Source organism: Rhamphochromis sp. 'chilingali' (assembly GCF_963969265.1).
Source record: "Rhamphochromis sp. 'chilingali' genome assembly, chromosome: 15".
Classification (NCBI taxonomy): Eukaryota; Metazoa; Chordata; class Actinopteri; order Cichliformes; family Cichlidae; genus Rhamphochromis; species Rhamphochromis sp. 'chilingali'.
In genome coordinates this window covers 27,025,904-27,044,976 of record NC_137942.1, presented here as the reverse complement: position 1 = coordinate 27,044,976, position 19,073 = coordinate 27,025,904, and the positions used below count along the sequence as shown (strand labels likewise).

General features: G+C 42.3%; 3 protein-coding genes across 4 annotated transcripts; all 3 read right to left on the bottom strand.

The window, feature by feature from the left end:
- Positions 1 to 100: 100 nt before the first annotated feature.
- Positions 101 to 7,046, bottom strand: hmgxb4a (HMG box domain containing 4a). The gene is made up of 13 exons (XM_080905554.1): positions 6,912 to 7,046; positions 6,193 to 6,279; positions 5,888 to 6,024; positions 5,730 to 5,805; positions 5,033 to 5,629; positions 4,657 to 4,860; positions 1,912 to 2,087; positions 1,741 to 1,822; positions 1,573 to 1,637; positions 1,393 to 1,489; positions 1,140 to 1,303; positions 895 to 1,017; positions 101 to 756 (listed from the first exon to the last, which is right to left on the bottom strand). The coding sequence occupies exons 2-13, from the start codon at positions 6,227 to 6,229 to the stop codon at positions 712 to 714; spliced, it is 1,803 nt and encodes a 600-aa protein (XP_080761680.1). The 5' UTR covers positions 6,230 to 6,279; positions 6,912 to 7,046; the 3' UTR covers positions 101 to 711.
- Positions 7,047 to 7,130: 84 nt separating this feature from the next.
- Positions 7,131 to 12,024, bottom strand: ankrd54 (ankyrin repeat domain 54). The gene is made up of 8 exons (XM_080905555.1): positions 11,331 to 12,024; positions 10,783 to 10,830; positions 10,021 to 10,119; positions 9,814 to 9,885; positions 9,658 to 9,705; positions 8,382 to 8,506; positions 8,146 to 8,253; positions 7,131 to 8,002 (listed from the first exon to the last, which is right to left on the bottom strand). The coding sequence occupies exons 1-8, from the start codon at positions 11,707 to 11,709 to the stop codon at positions 7,928 to 7,930; spliced, it is 954 nt and encodes a 317-aa protein (XP_080761681.1). The 5' UTR covers positions 11,710 to 12,024; the 3' UTR covers positions 7,131 to 7,927.
- Positions 12,025 to 12,220: 196 nt separating this feature from the next.
- foxred2 (FAD-dependent oxidoreductase domain containing 2) lies at positions 12,221 to 18,074 on the bottom strand. Of its 2 annotated transcripts, XR_013974422.1 has the most exons (11): positions 17,915 to 18,074; positions 16,638 to 16,855; positions 16,234 to 16,539; positions 15,898 to 16,149; positions 15,507 to 15,815; positions 15,249 to 15,415; positions 14,906 to 15,071; positions 13,672 to 13,898; positions 13,414 to 13,584; positions 13,224 to 13,286; positions 12,963 to 13,051 (listed from the first exon to the last, which is right to left on the bottom strand). XR_013974422.1 is itself a non-coding variant. In XM_080905553.1 (10 exons), the coding sequence occupies exons 2-10, from the start codon at positions 16,850 to 16,852 to the stop codon at positions 12,819 to 12,821; spliced, it is 2,046 nt and encodes a 681-aa protein (XP_080761679.1). In that variant the 5' UTR covers positions 16,853 to 16,855; positions 17,915 to 18,074; the 3' UTR covers positions 12,221 to 12,818. The 2 variants fall into 2 exon arrangements, 1 of the variants encoding a protein (XP_080761679.1); XM_080905553.1 differs by lacking the exon at positions 13,224 to 13,286 and having other exon boundaries at positions 12,221 to 13,051.
- Between the last annotated feature and the right edge of the window lie 999 nt (positions 18,075 to 19,073).

Below are 19,073 nucleotides of genomic sequence, written 5' to 3'. Positions count from 1 at the left end.
GTCTAAATTTCTACTGTGAAAACTGAATGGTAGGGTCAACATTTGACATAAACATGGAAGCATGGACACTCAGAATTCATTAAAAAATATTAGCTGAATCTGGGAAGTGATCATTTTAATGTTGCCACATGGTTCAAGTTTAAGCCGGCGGTGAATTGTTGGAACAGCTCTTCACGACAACAAAGTCACACCTAAAGGTGTATTCAATCAAGTTTTCACATGTTATATACACAGTAAAATATTACATGTATAAAATGAGTCATTTATACAGAATAAAAGAACAACTAAGCAGATGTGAAATATATTACATTATGTCAGTGATTAGCAGGGAACTTAAAGGTTTCTGTACACGTCTGTAAAAAAGAAAAAAGTTCAATATGTAGACATGTATTGAACTCTCACGCAATTAACGTGCCACTGAAGAGCTAAGCATACACAAACACACATTCAGTCCACTACATCCATCCATAAAACAGACAGTTGTACAGTAACAGTAAAACCAAGCTGACGTGCCTTGTAAGATTAACATGTTCCATTCAAAAATACAGCAATTAGAAATCTAAGAGAAACAAGTTCTTAAAAAAATACACTTTAAAAACACATCGATGCTAAAAATATCCACATTTTTCAAATGCCAAGCCGAGGCTTAAATTAAAGTCCAAAGGATCTCCCTGGTCAAGTGTTTCTCCCAGATTTCCAGTCATCTTTTCCTCAAAGTCCAGGCATGATGTAGGCGATGTTGTCCAATGTATTTGACTGACAGGAGGAGACAAGAGCTTTGTTAGCAGTTAGCGATAAAAACCACATATTATACATTGAACGGTTATCAAAAACAAGCAGAAACGTTTAACAGCAGAATCTGTGAAGAATTGAATGAAGCTGATGGTACGATACCAGGACGTTTCGAGGACATCCATTTAACTGTGGTATCTGTGCTGTGAGACAGGTCAGCGGGCCCAGCGCGCACAAGATAGAGTCCAGAAGAACAGACAAACTCCCGGATACAGCCACCATCCCCTAGTGCGAGAAAACATGGCTTACTGGTTTCATTGCACATTAACAAATTCAATTTAAAACTTTGCATTTATGCTTTTATTTCTAGATAAAAGCTTTTATAGGTGTGCGCATTTAAAACTCACCTCTGTTTCCTGGAGCCGATGTCCAATTAGGGACAGAGACTCTCCCAGCAGCTGCAGGTGAGCCGCTGCATCGATGGGATCGACATCTGGGACTCGAGCCGGGGACAGGGACATGGTGCCAGGCGCTCTGGTTGGAGACACCACTCCTGTCGATGTCCCTGCAACTTTACAGAGAAAACGGCACTTACAGACGGCAGCAAAGATCCAACAGTGAGTGGACTAAAAAAAACACCGCGCTCACAGTCAAATATACCTTTGCTTTTGGTCTCGCTGGACGTCTTGTGTTTGACCGTCGTGGCTTCAGCTTTGTTTTGTTTGTGCTGCAAATACTGAGCTTTCTGCCTCCAAACCTACAGAAAAACACACACATGAAGCACACCACCAGCACTTAAGTGTAAGCCACACTGGATTATAGCAAAAGACAAAAACCTACCAGCTTGTCCTTTTCAGGCATCGCCTTCCAAACCTCTGCCAACTTTTTACTCAGTTCGCCAAACACTGCAGATTATATGCAAACCCATTCAGTTTATATGTTTTTTTCTTACCGTTAGATTTAAAGTGCTTCATCACAAATTATACTGTATTTCAAAGTTTTTCTCACCTAGTCCCGGCTGTTCTGCATTTATGTTGACCCTGTACTCCTTACAGAACACCTGATACGCTGTTGTGTTTTTCTTCTTGGGCTTGATGACAGAAAAACAACAACAACAATTGAGCACATCATTAACATTTCCTTACAAAGAACGAGAAATGTAACTAAATACTATCTCACCTTATCTTTATCCTTCTCGTGCTTGTCTCGATCTTTGTCCTCCTTCTTCTTCTTCTCTGTCGTACCGTCGCTGCCTTGGTGGTGGTGCGGAGGGATAGGCGTGCCCATGGCATACATAGGGCCCACAGCACTGTGAGTGACCGTGAGATGGGAGTGACTGTGGCTCTTTGATGAGTCTGGTGACAGTCATACAAAGATAAATGGGCAGATGTAGAGTTAATTACACTGGCTTCAGAAAAGAAATGGGCCCTTTTGTGAAACATTGTTATGGATGGAGTCAGTATTAATACTCATCAATTCAACTGCCCAATAACTGCATTAATTCCCTTCTCCTCTAAGGAAGCAATGACACAATCCTGTGTTGGTCTCTGATGACAGTTTAGTACCTGAAACAGCCTCAAACAAAGCACAACGCTTTGCAGAATATGCAAGAAAACGGTTCCTGCTAAAAGTGGAAACCACAAAAACACGATCAAGTACAACCAGACTATGAAGGAGGAGATACTAGAAGTTGGTGTTATGCAGTCTAAAAGCAAACAAATTTACACCATATGACAGGAAGAGGAAATTACTGATTAGGTTAGACGGTGGGAACGCTGGGCTTTAAGCAGCTGGATAAAAAAGTTCAACCCAAGATCCAACATCCCAGGTGGATTTTTTTTTTTAAATCACTAACAATATTGTGCAGCTGCTGACTGCCACTAATGGCAGTAGCTAACTGGAAAAGGAGGATGGCAAATAACCTTTATTTACTTAAACTTATAAATGCTGCTGAATACAAGTAGCATTTTTCTATATCATCAGAAATATTGTTATTGAGAATCTGGAGCCTATAGCACCCTCCTCCCAGTGGTTTTTAGCTCACACTTAGTTCAAAGTGCTTCAAAGTGACTAACTCAGAGAGGGCCCTCATGACTAACCCCACCCGTTAAACATGCCTCCAGGCCGGTATCACTACTAGAAAAAGAGGTGGTGGCTGCTGTTTAACCTACATCATTTTAAGCTATAAAGCTTCAGCAGTCACATCAATTCATTTCAGCTTAAGCGTGCTGTAAAATGTAGCAGCAGTGAATAGGAAAAGAATCACTGGCTTTTCCCCTGCCAACGTTACAGCTGTGTTTACATTACAAAGAGCTTTTAAAGACTTCAGCCTCTAAATGCCACCTCCTTCCTTGATATCATTTGCGAAAGCTCTCGGTGAGAACTAAAGGATAATGAAATGCTTCTGCTTCAAACCTAGCTAAATCCCACACTCGACGGTGTCCTCGAAAGCAGAGTTTCCTGGCAGAAACCTTCAAATGCCATTTCCCTTAGTCATCAAAAGCCACTGTGTTGACAGCATTAATCAGAAGACAAATCACATCATGAGACATTCAAACCGGTCAGGTCCCATTCATCAGTCTGCTCAGACTGTTTGTCATAATGTTGTTTGCCAACTTCACACACTAGTTTTTATCTTAATGTACTTGACATGACAACAATATACTCTTACCACAGTTGTTTATTCTTTTTTGTTGATCACATTTTTATGTTTATCTTTATTTTGAACACTATGCACAGTGTAGTTTGTTTTATCTTTATCATTGTTTATTCTATTACAGTTGCATTGTGTGGTTACTGCTGATCCTTGTTTCATGCTGAACTGGGCTTTCATGAGGCAATCACTTACCTATGCCTCACTGACTTGAGGTGAACACTGAACCTGAACATAGGAAGCCGATTTTAAAAATGCTTTATGAAAACAGAGGATATCAGACACCTGAAACATTTAGTTTGCTAGCCCTAGAAATGTGTCTGTCACCCAGAGAGGAACAGCTCAGGCTCCACTTGCCCTCCTCACGCTGTCGAGCACTGAAATACTTTCCAAGTTAACTCATTATCGCCTTGCAGCTGTTTGTTTGTTTTTCTGTCTTTTTATCCAACACAATGACAGTGGATTTGATTTTGACATCTGACAGTATGTTACTATTTTTTTTTTAAATGGAGCATAAACTGAAGCTAACTGTATCTCAAGTAACTACAGACTTATACAGACATACACTGTTACCTTCACTTGAGGTGGAAAAACGTTCATATTTAGCCAGTCCTCTTGGACACTTTGCTTAAGCAAACAGCCTAAACTATTTTTAGAGAATGCTGAGTTTTCTGGAGTTGCCCTGATGTTTAATTTATTTTTAACTTAGTGTATTGCATTTAGCTGCGTTTTCTGAAAGACTGATTGCACCACATTAATACCATGACTCAGGGTAGTTATACCAAAGCGCATGACTTTGGTATAACTACCCTGTAAAACACGAATTTAAGTATCACTGTATCAATGTTAGTGCATTTCCTAAGGTTCCTAACATTAGAAAAGTGTATTAGTATAGTAAATCAGCACGTGTTATGTTGTTAACAGTTATGGTTACAGTTATGCTGACACTTTTAACAACTAACAAAAACCATGGGGAGAGTTGAAGCTGACTAAAGCTAAATTTTCCAAGTGAAACCCTGATGCAGCAGGTTTCCTCTTGTCAGCCATAAGGAAACCAATTATTAAATGTTGGCATGAAACCACAATAACTGCTGGCAGCTAGACATGAGTCTGGCTAGCTGGCTAACTAGTAAAGACGGTCCCAAAAAGTGTAAACTGTGTTTTTATGATCATGTATAAACAATAGAGACGCCTCTGTTTCCACAGTTTGATTCCAATACCAAAAATGCAGGACAAAGTGTTTCCAAAAAAATGCTTCTGAGTGAACTCACCGCTAAATCCTTTGCTGTGCTTCTTGTCCTTCCCACTTTTCTCCTTGTCTCTGTCTTTTTCTTTGTCCTTTTTCTTTTTGCTTTTCTTGCTCTTCTTCTTCTTTTTTGACAAGTGCGTATATGAATCGTCTATAACCAGTTCACCTGCCTCCAGTTCTGCCCCAGAAGAAGAGCTTTCATCTCCCATGCCACCTCCATAATGTCCTTCATACCAGAGTAGAATAACAAATATTAATTTAAGAAAAAATAAAAACTGAGGAAATGGATAGTGTGCTGTGTATACAGAACTGTGCAAAAGTCTTAAGTCAGACTTTTTTTTGTAAGTGATTAATCCAAATTTGAACATTTTTTGATCGAATGTACAGATTCATCCTACCTTCCACTTCCACCTCTTTCCCCACCACAGGCAGCGGATCTCTATTCTGCTGCAGCTTCTTCTTGGGCGACTTTGAAGGTAGTGCCCCCTCCCGATCCTTCTCTTTCTTCACCCCTCCTTTGGAGGAGTGCGGCGTGCATGGGAAGCTCTCTCCCTCCTCTTTCTCTGGCGACATGATGAGCTTCATCTTCAGCCCATCCGCTTCACGTAATGTCAAGGGCTCTTCTTTGGGGACGCCGCCGTGGAACAGAGAGGATTTGGAGGAAGAGGAGCTGGAGGAGTGCTTCTTGGAGGAAGATGATGACGAAGAGGTGGGACGGGAGTGAGAGAAAGAAGAATGGCTCCCCGTGCTTCCACCGCCGCCGCTGCTCTCACGTTTGCGGTCCTTGGAAGAGTGCGAAGAGAAGGACGGGTAGGAGGGCTTCTTATGCAAGTGGGGGCTGGGATCTGAACCTGTGGCCAGGGGAGAGGTGATAGCCTGCAGGAGACCCATCGCCGTATCTGTGGGATGGGATGATGAGGGAGAAGAAAGGGGCGGGGAGCGGTCCGAAGACTTGTGCTTCTTCTTGTGGGGAGGAGGGCCTGAACCATCATGGTCTGTTGAGAGAATAAAAAGGAAGAAAAATACAAGCTCAATTACAAGAACACAACATGACAATATATCTTCCCAGTGTTAAATTAAAACACAACCACTCACCTCTGTAATGGTAGTCATCGCTATGCTTTTTCTTCTTTTTGTGTGATTCTCCTCCCAGCATGAAAAGTTCTGAATCCTGATTTGAAAAATATCAAAACCATAATAAATAGCTTCCATCATGAACACTGACGGTGAGCTACTGATGACAAATAACTTACCTTAGGCCTTTTCTTGGAAGACTTCCGTACTTCAGCAGCAATCTCCTCCTCTTCCCTCAACAGATCTTTGTACGACCTCCTCTTCTCCCTCTGGCTGCGACCAGCCACGAGCCCCCTGTCTCCCTCCATTCCCACATCTAAAATGCACAAAATCCACGTCATATTTCTGGCTTCCACAAGAAAAAAAAACCCTAATTATTCTGGTCACATGTGCATCTCATTCAGAAGAGCAGCGATTAGACTAAAATGCAGTTTTGTTACAGTTCGTTTGTGTTTCTGGGGGTACTAAAGTCACACTTCATTACCAATGGCTTCTCTACCCTTGATCTCCTCAAAAGCCATGGTCTCCCCTTTGCCAACACTTGATATGAGATGTCAGACAACACACCGACCTGTTAAGTAAAAACACCAAGAGCAAAAATCAAAACACTAGTCCAGACATTAAATAACATATCAACACCAGGGGGAAAGAGAGTCAGAGCAGTTTCAGTAAATGTTACAAGTGAAAATAATAGTCAGGTATAATTTCCTTGCAAACAGATTATGTCTTGCTTTAACTATTCCCGGTTAATCCTACACTCAGCCCTCGAAGCAGCTTGGATGTACCTAAAAGTGCTCAATGAGTAGCAGTTACTTCAGGAAAAATGCTATTTGTGTTATACTGCATTTATAATATAGCCCCACTCCTATAAAAAGAGTTACAGAAAATTACAGCTAAAGAAAATTTCCCGCCTACTTTCGTAAAGATACACAAACACACCCCCCTCTCTATCCACTTTCACCCTGTCGCTTCCCAACATTTAAAGGCTCCCAATCAGTCATGCCGAGTGTGCCTTGAGCTAGCCGGCGAACAGCGCTAAGGAAAGCCCGAGGCTTTTCCCACAAGCTAGGCCGCGGTCAGCTCAAGTGGACAAAAGAAACCCGCGGGCATGCGTTTAACTCCGCTCCTGTCTCCATCTCCTATGCAGTGCAAGAATGTGTAGTTTGGAAACACCGGGAGGTGAAGAAAAATAATTTTTACTACCTCCAAGAGATCTCCAATTTACGCGGGTCCCGTCGCCATCTTTAGTATCGGCGAGACAATACGCGTCGGTGCGGGGGGAGGGGCTTAGGTAACGTAGCCAATCGGCGTAAAAGTAGCCATATTAGCAAGCCTTTGATTAAATCTCTGTATCCACTGAAACAAATGACAACTACAAAGGCCCTCTCATATAAAGACACAGACAAAAATACTATACATATATCCAAAGATAACAATTTATTGATTTACATCAGTTTCTAACAACCAAGTCAATCTTACAGTACAGTTCACACAGACATGCAACACAAGAGGAAAAGGCAACGATACAAAGAGGCTGTCCATAAGAACCAAAAATCACAACAGTGATAAATGTTAAATTATTTTGTCTCAAATAATCTTTACTGGTAACCTGCAAGAAATTAGCATGAGCACACAAACACAATCGCACGTTGACTCAAATGCTGTCACTCGCGCAGCACTTCCACTAGCTTCCTGTTCTCAGTGTGTTTTGTCCTGGTGAGGGGGGTTCTTATATGATTAGCATCTAATCATTTTAGCCAAGATAATAATGTTGTGTAGCACTGTTAGCACCCTGGACAAACTGCGAAACTCTCACCGTTGTTTAAGTTCAATCACCAAAACGCACAATTTTTGGCATTCATTAATTAAAAAAAAACAAAACGTCAGCATAACATCAAAACAACACTCATTTAAACACACACACACACACACACACACACACACACACATATATATGAAGCCACATGCAGTGGCTTTGTACCCCACCAGTGAGGTACAGCCCACAGTTTGAGAACAACCAAATAATTACCAAAACAAACATATATAACAAAAAGTACAACTGTTCCAAAGGGCAATTTATCTTAACGCTCAGTTTAAGAGATGACCACAGCGTGGTGGTTCAGCTCGTGCTGGCCAGGTCGAAGCTAGTAAAGCAGAAGCTTGTGCCCCCCCCCAAAAAAAAAGAGGCGCTGAGTTTCACTTCTTCAGTGTTTTATCTTCTACCTGTCGCCCAAATTCTGTTTCTGTAGACTGAGTGATGTAAAACTGGCCAATAAGTCAGTCACTTCATCCACCTGTAAGAAAACCACAGAGCTGTGTAAGAGCTGGTGAGAAAAAAAACACAAATCTAAAATACATATTAAAGTTTTGTTGCGTTGTCCAAATATTATGCGTCCATCTGAATAGGAGAATTGAAGACTGAGTGATGAGGTCTCACCTGCTCTTTGGTGCGCGTGTGCTCCAACTGTGTCGAAATGTGCTCCAGCCTCTCTTTAGCTTCACTCTGGCCCATTAAATTCAGGTATTCTCTCAGCATCTGAATAATCTGACAGGCAGATAAAAAAAAAAAAACATAAAAATTCTCCATCAATGGGGAAGAGCGGCAGAGTCAGACTGCGTGTTTCCAAACTCAGTTTGCATCTACTATTCTAAGAAAGTAAAGCCATTTTCTACCTGTGTGACTTCCCCTCTCAGTGTTTCTAAGCTGCGTGAATCTCCCTCCTGCAAAATGTTCAGCTTAGAGCGTGCTAGATGCAGTGGGGTCCTGCCAGCTCGATCAAGGGCATCCACGCGGGCTCCTTAAGAAAAACAATAACAAATAAACCTCTCAATTACCCATTACCTTCAATTGCCTTTAAATTCTAATTAAGTTATCATCACATTTCCTCATTTATTAACTCAGATTAAAGATGGCAGCCATGAAGAAATCAATTATCAAGCTAACGAGTTTCCCGTCCAACATATGAGCTACATGGTTTGTTTTTTTCTAGTGAGGCCTTTCTGGTCAGATGGGAATATGGCACAATTTGGGGAAAAACAACAGACATCCACAGGGCATTTGAGTCAAGAGCCTCATTTGGTGTTGTAGATCAAAACCAGAGATTGTATATAAAAGATGGACAAAGTCACTGTGACATCACCAACTGTTTAGCGAAACCCTGTTACGAAGGTTTCTTGCAGTTCTGAAACCAGAACTGAAGAGTGAGGGGCAGTAAGGCCAAGAAACAAGAATACTGCAAGCTTAGAGGCTGATGGAGGCTCAATCACACAATAAAGTGAGCGTACTGATCAAGGGAGGTGGGAATATTATTTGATAGATTTCTATAAAACCAGATGCGTCGCCTCCTTGTGGCCATTAAAATGAGTCAGAGGTTCTGGGCACTTCCATATTTGCATAGTTTTTCAGATCTGGAAGCTATGTCCATCTTTTACATACTCAGTCCATGCTCAAAACCTGCCTCAAGCTGTCTTTCTTCAGGCTAATATTAGCTTGTGTACTTTATTAATTTATTAGCTAACACCATAAATTAGCCACCGCCAGAGTCAAGTATCATGTCTAATTTAAAGCTAGCTGGCTAACTACAACCCTACTAACACCACATTGTACTGCATGTTGTCTGGTGTATTACCATATCAGGACACTCTGTGGTGAATTATTAGCAGCTGATAGACAAATCTCTGATCGGCTGATGCATATGCACTGGATTTTAATTATCTGCCAGACTTGAGCGTTAAGTTTTTGGACAAACTACACTGGTAAAAAACAAATGTCATTGTAACTGGAGTACTCCACCCCCATTTCCACTGTTCCAAGTGCTTAAAAAGAAACATGCATGAATTCTTACACGTTTCCTTAGGGCGATACACCTCCTTATAATATCTAAAGCAATATAGTTCTGGTAATTGTTTCACAAAGATGGAGAATTTAGCTGCTGTACAAAAGTCTTACCTCCCCTTAGCAGTGTGGTGATTACAGGCACATGGTTGGTACAGGCCGCTGTAGGAACATGGGGTGAAAAAAGTGAATTGTGAAAGAAATACACGATCCGATGCAGAAATCTGACTTCAGTTTTAGTTTTGAGTTTTCTGGGTCATGGTCTCTTACCCAGATGGAGGGGGGTATTCCCCAGACTGTCTCGCTGGTTGGGGTCAGCACCGTGGCTCAGCAGCAACTGCACTATAAACATAAAACAGACATTGGGAAACAACAATGATCAACTGATATTAAATCCAGGTAAAGGTAAGGACATTTATGAGCATCAGTCAGAGTTATATGAAGCGCAGTAAACAAAATCTGCCACTGACAACCTACCAATGCTCTCATTGCCATTGCACGAAGAGAAATGAAGAGCTGTCCTTCCTTTGTCATCTGCTGCACAGGGGTCTATATCATCTTGCAGGAGCTTTCGGACTGAGGAAGAAAATGTGAATTTCAAAAAAAGGAAATAGAAAAACACAACTTGAAGTCATCCCTCCCAGACAGTGCTCGCAAGGTGTTTTACTGTATTCGCCCATGCTTTTCTTTTGTTTAAGCAAGACCCCATGCAATTCTCTCCTTCTGGGTATAAATGAAAAGTCACTCACTCACCTCCAACTACTTAAAAATGCAGCAGCTAGGCTTTCTGATGTTTTAGCAAATGTCATCACATCACCTCAATCCTGACCTTTCTCCTTGTAGAGTTGATCTTTAGGCCTGATTTTAACTTGTGGGGTGAAACTTTGTGAAGGCTATGATGTAACCTACACTGAAGTGGTCAATGTCGTTGGTGGCATTTGTGCTGGTGCATTAATTACAATGTGGTCACGTCGCAGTGTTTTACTGGCTATTCCAAGAGTAAAAATTACATTTAAAAGCCCAAGGCTCACAAAAAGCACATTTTTGTTAGTATTACTAATTATGTTGGCAATTTGTCTTTCATGTATGTCTATGCCGTGTTTTCCATGTAATCTCTAATGTTACCCTGTTCTGTTTTTGGCTTTAATGTCAGCCTTTCTTTTTAAATTTAATATTCTGGCTTTTGCCTGTCTGTCAACCCTGTTTTAATCTGCTACATAAAAAAAACATTGTTCATACCTGTGTCAATATCATTGCTGTTTGCTGCTTCCCTCAGTCTTTTGGCAGCTGTTAAAAGAAAACATTCAATGACAGGGACATTAGTATTTCTTCCGGATTTCATGGAAAGAAGCAAACTGCACTGCATTAGATGTGAGACCTTATACAGAGGAGCATTTTATCAATTAACAACACAGGAATAAGAACTTCAATACTGAGAATTATGTTCTTATTCACTGTGACACATCTTCTCAGCATGCATTACTTACTGACATGCATTTTCACTGTTACCATACCAGCTCTCAGTTTATGTGACATTAGCAGTATGAGTTAGTGCTGGTTAGTTAGTTTCAAAAGAATTTGCAAATTGATGATGATTCATCTCATGACATAACCTTTATAGGTTAAAAGCATCGGTATCGGCAACACTCGACCTGTTATTCACTTGGTATCGGATCGATACCAACATTTGCAGTCTTGCACAGCACTACTTAGTTTGTGCAGCGACATTTTCAAACACATAACTACAACTCCGCACACACTATTTCTTTTACCATACCGTTGCTTACCATAAACATCTTTACCGATGGGACCCAGGTTCCGCACGGCTCTGTGGTGCCGCCTGGCCCTGCTCCCCGTTATCTTCCCCAGTTTGCACGCCACATCACCCGCACCGAACTCTCCTCGCCCCGGCTCCCACAGCAAGTGCAGGTACCTCAGTTCTTTGTCGTCTCTCTGTCCGAGTCGACCCAGCACCACTTTGCCCTCCCCTGTCCCACTCATCCCAAACCCGACAGCACCGTTGCCCATGTCGTCCATCCCGTCCACGTTACCCCGCTGCTGCTCCCTGTCCGCCGCTCCCTCTACGGGTCCCTGCTCCACCATGTATTCCCCCTCCGAGCTGGACGGGTCATTATCCGAGGCAGGGATAGCGCTCCACCCATCCATACTTTATCTTGGCATAGAGAAGCTATTTTTGCGCTGTACTCGTTGCATAAGGTACCTTACAACTCCTGCTGAAGCTAAAGGGAAATAAAGCCGCGAGTAGCATCGGGAGTCCGCCTCGTCTGAAGCATGTTTATCTTGCACCGACTCTTCGGGCCGTTACACAGCGTCAGAAAACACAGTTACTCTCCCGGTGGCGTCACTGCATCCTGGAAAAATGTAAAGTGTTTAAACTGCGGACGCCTTTTTCCTTCACACATCAAAATGTCCCCTATTGCACATTTTCCACTTCATCGGGTAAAAGCCACGCCCATCATACAGCCAACAACCTCGAAGTATGAATCACCAATCAGATTAAGAGATGCTCACTCACTTCCGTCCAATGGCACGATCGCAATCGAGCAGCCAATCAAACTGTTCCAGTGCTGGGCCGACGATTGCGCTGGGCATGCGCACTGAGAAATGCACTAATGTTACCCAAAAGCCAATAATTTAAATAAAAAAAAACAAACAAAAATAACTAGAGTTTCCTTTTTGATGTTTGTTTAATCATTTACCATAATTTTTATGCATAAATATTTGTGATACCCACCCTCCACCTGTAGAGCTTTACATGATATATAGATCTGCATGATATGAAAATAACACACAACATCCTGTATACAAACACTTGTGAAAATAATTACTTGGGAGCTTTTATGGGACAGCGTACCTCTCCCTAAAGTGATGAGCAGTGGTTTCCAATCTGCAGGTCTTGACTCCCAATGATGGTCACATGATATATCTAAAGCATCAGCAGTCAGCTTAGAGAATAGGAAATATATCAACGTGATATAATAAAGGATAATTGTAGTTCTTTGTTTTATTTAATACTTTGAATACTAATAACATAAAGAAGGGAGAATTAGTCTTTGGTTGAAACAATCAAGCAGCAGAACTCTCTAAGAAAAACTGCTTTGTTTCAAGCCGGTAAACAGGTTGTGAAACACAGATCTGTAGGATGGCATTCTGTCCAAAAAAGATTTGGCCTCGTGGAGGTAATGACTGCAAGTGCTGGAGGTAGCAATTCTGAAAAATCTTACAGGTGCATGCTGCACGCTTAGGTAAAACAATCATAAGTCAAGTTTCAGTCCTGAAGATACGGATGCTCCAGCTGGTGCCAGGTAATTTGGAAATGTCGAGTCAGCATCGGATGTGCCTACGTCTTGCTCGGTGTGCGTCAGTCCTGCGTCATGAACGCGCTGTCGCAGCTGGCTGTTGCGAGGGATCCCCTGCTGCTTCAGGTATCCCTGCTGGCAAAACAGTGGTGGCATGCGGTGGGTGAGGGATAAGTGGAAGCAGGATTCTGAAAAACCGGAGGACAGAAGGGAATGAGTCAATCCGCCAGCTGCTGAAAGAAGTCATGTTATTTGTCTGATCATTTCTTAATTCCATTTAAATTTAGAACAATGGATTACACAGGGAATACATTAAATTACAGTAGATGTCTTTCTGAAAGTGATTTTTACTATTATTACCTTCACTATTATCTTCTTCAATACCATTGCCAACACAGTGCAGAGGAGCTACCTAAACATAAACTGAAAGCATGCTTTATTCACAGGTGTACTTCTTCTCTTAGACGTGTTGCTCTGGAAAATTTAAAAACTGAAAAAGTAGGAACATACCATTCTTTTTTTCCAGATAAGCTGTTAATGTGTGCATTACCTGCATAGAAGGCCCTGAGGTCAGTCTGGAGACAGTGCTCCAGGAAGCGTCGCAGTGGCTGGATGTGAGATATTGGAGCGTCCCATTCTGTGAGGAAGTCCTCCACTATGTGATGAATGGCTTGGGGGCGCGGTAAAGGCCAGCCGTTGGGACGTAGCTTCATTTCTTCCACTGGGGGGAAAAAAAGATCACATTTTATTTTTTCCCTGTCAAGTATACAGCGAATCTTTTTTTGATGGTGACACCATTCCTACTCACCAGAAGGTAGTGTTTTATAGTAGTATAAAACAGGGTGAAGAAAGTTGGATTTCCAAGCATTAGTCCACTCTGTTTCTGCCCTGCTGCGCCCCAGATAGTCTATTTTCTTCTTCCCATATTGCATGACTACAACTATTAGTCCATGCATGGAGACATCGTGGCCAGAAAGAGAGGAGAGCTGAGGCAGGGCCTGGAGTGGAAACTCTTCCAAGTATTCACAGTGAGACCTTAGAGTCAAGTAGAAAGGAGAATAAAATATATAATGAATATCAACAACTGCAGCTTTGTTTCTTGTGATGATGTAAGGCGGTGTCATAGTTTGGAGACTTTACTCTTCTGGCAAAGAAGGACAATAACTGCCTAATATTGAAGGAACTGGACATCAATTTAGTTTGTTCGAAGATCAGAGTGAAATGAATGTATTTGATTAAACAGGTATTCTGTTCTAGTAGCTGCAGCTCCAGCAGTGTAAAACAGGCTAAACAGCAGATTATAATCAAGGATAAAAACATTTTCTCAACAATACAAGCACATTTGTTTGACAATGCAACTTAGGCATGTAGACATGATCACTTTGAGCTCCCACAATTCAAACTGAGCAACAGAATGTGGAAGAAATGTGATTTAAGTGACTTTGAACATCGCATTGTTGCTGGTGTCAGAGTGTTTGAGACTGAGTGTTTGAGAAAGTATTGATCTACTAGGATTTTCCCCACATTACCATCTCTAGGGTTTAAAGAAAATGTCCAGTGAGCAGCTGTTCTCTGGCTAAAAATGCCTTGTTGATGCTGCTTTAAGCCGATAGGATGACAACAGTAACTCAAATAACCACTTGTAACAACCAAGATATGTAGATGAGCATCTCTTAATGCACAGCATGTAAAAACTTGAAGCAAATGGGCTACAGCAGCAGAAGAAAAACGTTGCCACTCCTGAACAGGAAACTGAGGAAAAGATTACACAAGCTTACCAGAATTTGCCAACAGAAAACTGGAACAGTGCTGCAATTTTTGGAAGGTAGAATCAGATCATGGATACCCATGTTTTAGACTGCATACTTATTACTTGTAAAAGTGGCCTTTGACTACAAGGGATGCCCCAAAAAGTTAGCTGCTCCCCCCAAAAGTCAGTATGAATTCTGAGACTATCAGGACATGTAACCTAATAAGCATGAATGAGCAAGAGTGGAAAAAAGAGAACAGCTGGAACAAGCAAGCATGCAATAAATACTTACCCTCGAAGAAGTATGACATCTCCAAGCACCTCAAACATCTGGTATGGCCCCGAGGCCTCGTCGACCCGCTTCAGAATCCACGACTGCAAATGTGTTGCCAACAGTTGTGTTGATGGCCACGCGTTCCTGTGGTAACGGTGTTCAAGTAAACGATGTACAGCTCGTGCTGTGTTAGACAAAACACAGTTCATGTTAAAATCATCCTGATCACAGGTCGAACTGGCACAAAATTCACTTTTCTGTCGTACCAACTACATTTGCAATAGATCATCTGATGCCACGGTGCCTTTAACAAACGGTGACGGGAATTTCAAAATGTCACAAAACAACAGCAGTCTGTCACCTGTGTAACGGAATCCATGCACAAAGCCGCCAGCAGATGAGCGATAGTCTCTGGAGTGAGATGCAGTTCCCAGCACGAACAAACCCGGGGTGTTCTTCCCTTCGTACCAGGGCGTCAACTCAGGCAACCTCCCTTTGGCATTTTCACTGTTCGGTGGGCAGGCGGAGCTGAGGAGAATTTTTTAATACGATATGAGCAGGCTTATCTTACATATTGTGCTTAGATAGAATAAGAAGAGCACGTAACATCAGCCTTCACCTGTCAAATATGCTGAAGTTGAACCGGAATCCGAGGCATCGGATGACTCGATCATAGGGTTTTCGCATGGGGAAGTTGTCGATGTGATGCCCCGGCAGTTCTTCCTGTGTCGCATCAAAACTGTTCCTACTGTGCATGTACTTATTTAACGTGAGATACAGCTGTTTCCTTTTCTCTTTCTTCTTTCCACCCAGTCTCCTCTTGCCTTCCTCCTTTTGTTGAGCGATAACAATCTTCTCCAGACGGGCCTCCGCCAGCCCATCGAGGGACTTCAGCTGATACGTATCTATCAGCTCATTATTCACAGCTCTGGATAAGCAGGGGAGCAGGTTTAAGAAATAAAATGGGACATAATAAGTAATGATTGTTTTGAAACCATCCTTTATTTTACCTGAGATCTCCCACGTAATGCGTTTGCCACGCAAGGCGAACGGGGCTGGAACTGAGCATGTGCACCCGACTCGCTCTTCCTAAGATGCTCTGGGCTGTTTCAAAAGCAGAGTTTCCCTTTCCCAGAATGAGCACGGCCTGGTCCTTGTAGTCGTCGGGGTTAGTGGAGATGGACTCATAGCCCTCAACCAGGTCTGCACCGACAAAGTCCACCGTGTGAGGAACCCACAGGCCCGTGGCTACCAGGAGGACGCTGATGGAGAGAGGACAAGAGTGCAACAGAACAATCCAAACCAATGCAAATTTCTCCTCCGAGGATCATCAAGAGACAAAATACCTGCACGTGTAGTCTGACGCATGTTGGTCAGTCAGGATGTAGTGTCTTCCCGTTGCAGACTGCACTGCCCTGATCCTCCCAACATCAACACCATACTGTACCCTCAACCCTAGCTCCCCCACAAACAAGGACAGGTACTGAGGGAAGGCGTCAGCGGGCGGGTAAAAGTCATCGCTGACCCTCTTGAAGAGGAGGTCAGGTTTATCGCTCAGCAGCGAGTTCCAGTCGTGGCGCAGGTTGAACTCTCGGTTCCCCCTTCCGGTGTAGATCTTATTGATGCTGATGAGCTTCCTGTGCCTGGGATACCTTGCCATGCACAAAACAAAGCAGAGAAGACGTCCCTCAGAGTTTATACGGGAGGATAACGCGTGTGTTATGTTGAAAGCTCGCCCAAAGTTCCTTACTTGTTGAAGAAGCTGCCGGGTCCCGAGTTCCTCTCCAAGATGACATAGTTTCTCCTGGCCTTGGAGAGGAAATATCCCATCTGCAGTCCTGCGGGGCCGGCTCCAAGCACGCAGTAGTCGTACCGGCGGGTGACATTGTGGTGGCGGTTATCAAAAGAGCTTAAAACATAGCCAATCAGGATGAAAAGGATGACAGAAGGAAGGCTCGGATCCATAACCTGATGAATATGAGGCAATGATGGAAGTAAAAAAATATATATATATTAACACGATGAATATATAGGTAATAACAATGAAACATTCGACTTTTAAACCCTTTTGAGATTATTTGCGACATGATTTGTTATCCTGCGTTATCCTGCTGGAAGCAGCCGTCAGAAGATGGGTCATAAAGGAATGGACACGGACAGCAACATCAGTCAGGTAGGATATGACATTTAAGTAATGCTCAGCAGCTACTAAGGGGCCCAAAGACAATATCCATCACACCACAAAACCGTTAGCACTAGGCAGGAGGGATCATGTTGTTTATTTCCAATTCTCACCGCGCCTTCTGAATGCTGAAGCATAAACTGAGACCCATCAGTGCAGGCAACACTTTTCCAGTTTTCTTTAGCCAACTGTGGTGTATCATCAGTTCCAATACAAAGCTGTTTACAGGTTCTTGTGCAGTGCAGTCCCACTTGATGTAATCCATATGTATAAGGGCACGGCACTACATCTGAACCTAAAAATCGTACAAATTTTATCCAAACCAGTTTTCTACACTGTATTTTTTATCATCGAACATTTTGATTTATCATCTTCCTCTTGCGTCCTCCCTATGTGCCACCTGCCCACACAAAACCAACCTATTTCAATAAATGAACAATTTTCAATACTACCTGGATTGTTATAAACAGAACAAGTCTGGATTTTATGATAAAACGTATTTGTCATGTAAAAATATCGAACAAGTTTGGTCAAGTTAACTGTGTCCGAGCCCAGCCTGCGTAGGTATTTGGGAGAACGGGCTCCATGCAGGAGCTCCACATGAAGCCACATAAACGTATTCGGTATAAAACCTAAAGGGAACCCAAGGCGATAATTAGTAGGGCTGAAGCGAGTAGAACCGTGCTAAGAGACACAGGTGTAGGGTCCGCAGGGGATCCCGGGCTCTCCGTGAACTCTCCAGCCGATGTTATATCACTCCGTCGAGGATGCAGCCACTGCCTTCGCCCGCTCAACCAGATGTGAGAACAGCTAACGTCGTCAAACACGGAGACCTCACACCTCACCTTTCAAATGGCTCGATCCTTCACGCGCAGCATCTGGAGTTCACCGCGTGTCGATCCGGTCACGGCTGCTACATGTTTACTGTCCTGCATCTTACACAGATTTCTCTGTGCGAGAGAGAGCAGCAGTCCTCCACAAATCCACTGGCACAGCCCAGTTCGCCCCCGGATGACAAACACCAATGGAGGGGAGCGTGCATCAGGGGGCGTGTTTACGACCGGAGCAGGCGAGAAAGGAAGGAAAGACTCGTTCTTATAATGGGGAATTACTCAACAGTTACATAAATACAGTTTGGAATAACAAAATGTGTCTGATATAACTTTATCTAAAAAAAATAAATAATAAAACGTGCTTAGACAATTAGCTATAAGTCATAATCTGGAGTAAGTAAAAGTACAAACATTTTAGCATCATAATACACTTCCATACAGCAAAAGTACTCATGATGCAGTGTGCCCCCTATTTGGAATAATATACGCTAAATTATTGCATCATTATTATTCTTTAATGAATAAAGCACTTTAATTATACAGCTACACACTGCTGGGTAGCTTTATCTGTAACTGCTTTTCCAGCAGTGTGGGCCAGGGCCCCCTGGTGGACAGCGAACGTACTGCAGGCTTAAGTGATAACAAATTCAGTTTGAAAACGCTAACAAGTATGTACAGTTACATTTTTATATACATATATTTATCTATATAAACATTGTATTAAAACCGGTAGCAAGAACAGGTTAGTTTGTGATATTACTCATTACTCTGACCTAAATTTACTGCTCTGAGGTTGAAGTTGTGTCCCAGTGGCAGGTGGGTCACACATTGGCCGTAACAATGTCCACGTGACTGAGCAGCACTGGCATTTTATAGCCAACAAGACGTATTGAAAAAAACCTGGTAATTTAGGGCAGCTGTGGCATAAGCCTTACAATGGGTGGTCTTATAAATTTAAGCACTGCTTATCTGTTGATTTATATATTTTAAAATTTCAAAATAACATGTATAGTTTTTAGATAATTGATATGATTGTATATTTAAAAACAAGTTAATATAGAAATACTTAAAAAATTTCAGCTATGTGTAATCAATATTACCTCTGTGGCTGGTTTAATCAATATTACTGTATATAAACATTTTGGGAAACTATGTGTGCTGCCGTGCATAA

Excerpts from the sequence above, each read along its gene's own strand:
- hmgxb4a (XM_080905554.1), bottom strand. The coding sequence starts at position 6,229 with ATGGCTTTTGAGGAGATCAAGGGTAGAGAAGCCATTG. Across the intron at positions 6,025-6,192 it reads CAAGGGTAGAGAAGCCATTG|ATGTGGGAATGGAGGGAGAC; the intron begins GTAATGAAGTGT and ends TGTGCATTTTAG. Across the intron at positions 1,823-1,911 it reads ACGAGAAGGATAAAGATAAG|CCCAAGAAGAAAAACACAAC; the intron begins GTGAGATAGTAT and ends TCTGTCATCAAG.
- foxred2 (XM_080905553.1), bottom strand. The coding sequence starts at position 16,852 with ATGGATCCGAGCCTTCCTTCTGTCATCCTTTTCATCCTGATTGGCTAT. Across the intron at positions 13,899-14,905 it reads GATGTCATACTTCTTCGAGG|GTCTCACTGTGAATACTTGG; the intron begins GTAAGTATTTAT and ends CTTGACTCTAAG. Across the intron at positions 13,585-13,671 it reads CTATAAAACACTACCTTCTG|TGGAAGAAATGAAGCTACGT; the intron begins GTGAGTAGGAAT and ends TTTTCCCCCCAG.
- ankrd54 (XM_080905555.1), bottom strand. The coding sequence starts at position 11,709 with ATGGATGGGTGGAGCGCTATCCCTGCCTCGGATAATGACCCGTCCAGC. Across the intron at positions 8,254-8,381 it reads TGAGAGGGGAAGTCACACAG|ATTATTCAGATGCTGAGAGA; the intron begins GTAGAAAATGGC and ends TCTGCCTGTCAG. Across the intron at positions 8,003-8,145 it reads ACACGCGCACCAAAGAGCAG|GTGGATGAAGTGACTGACTT; the intron begins GTGAGACCTCAT and ends GTTTTCTTACAG.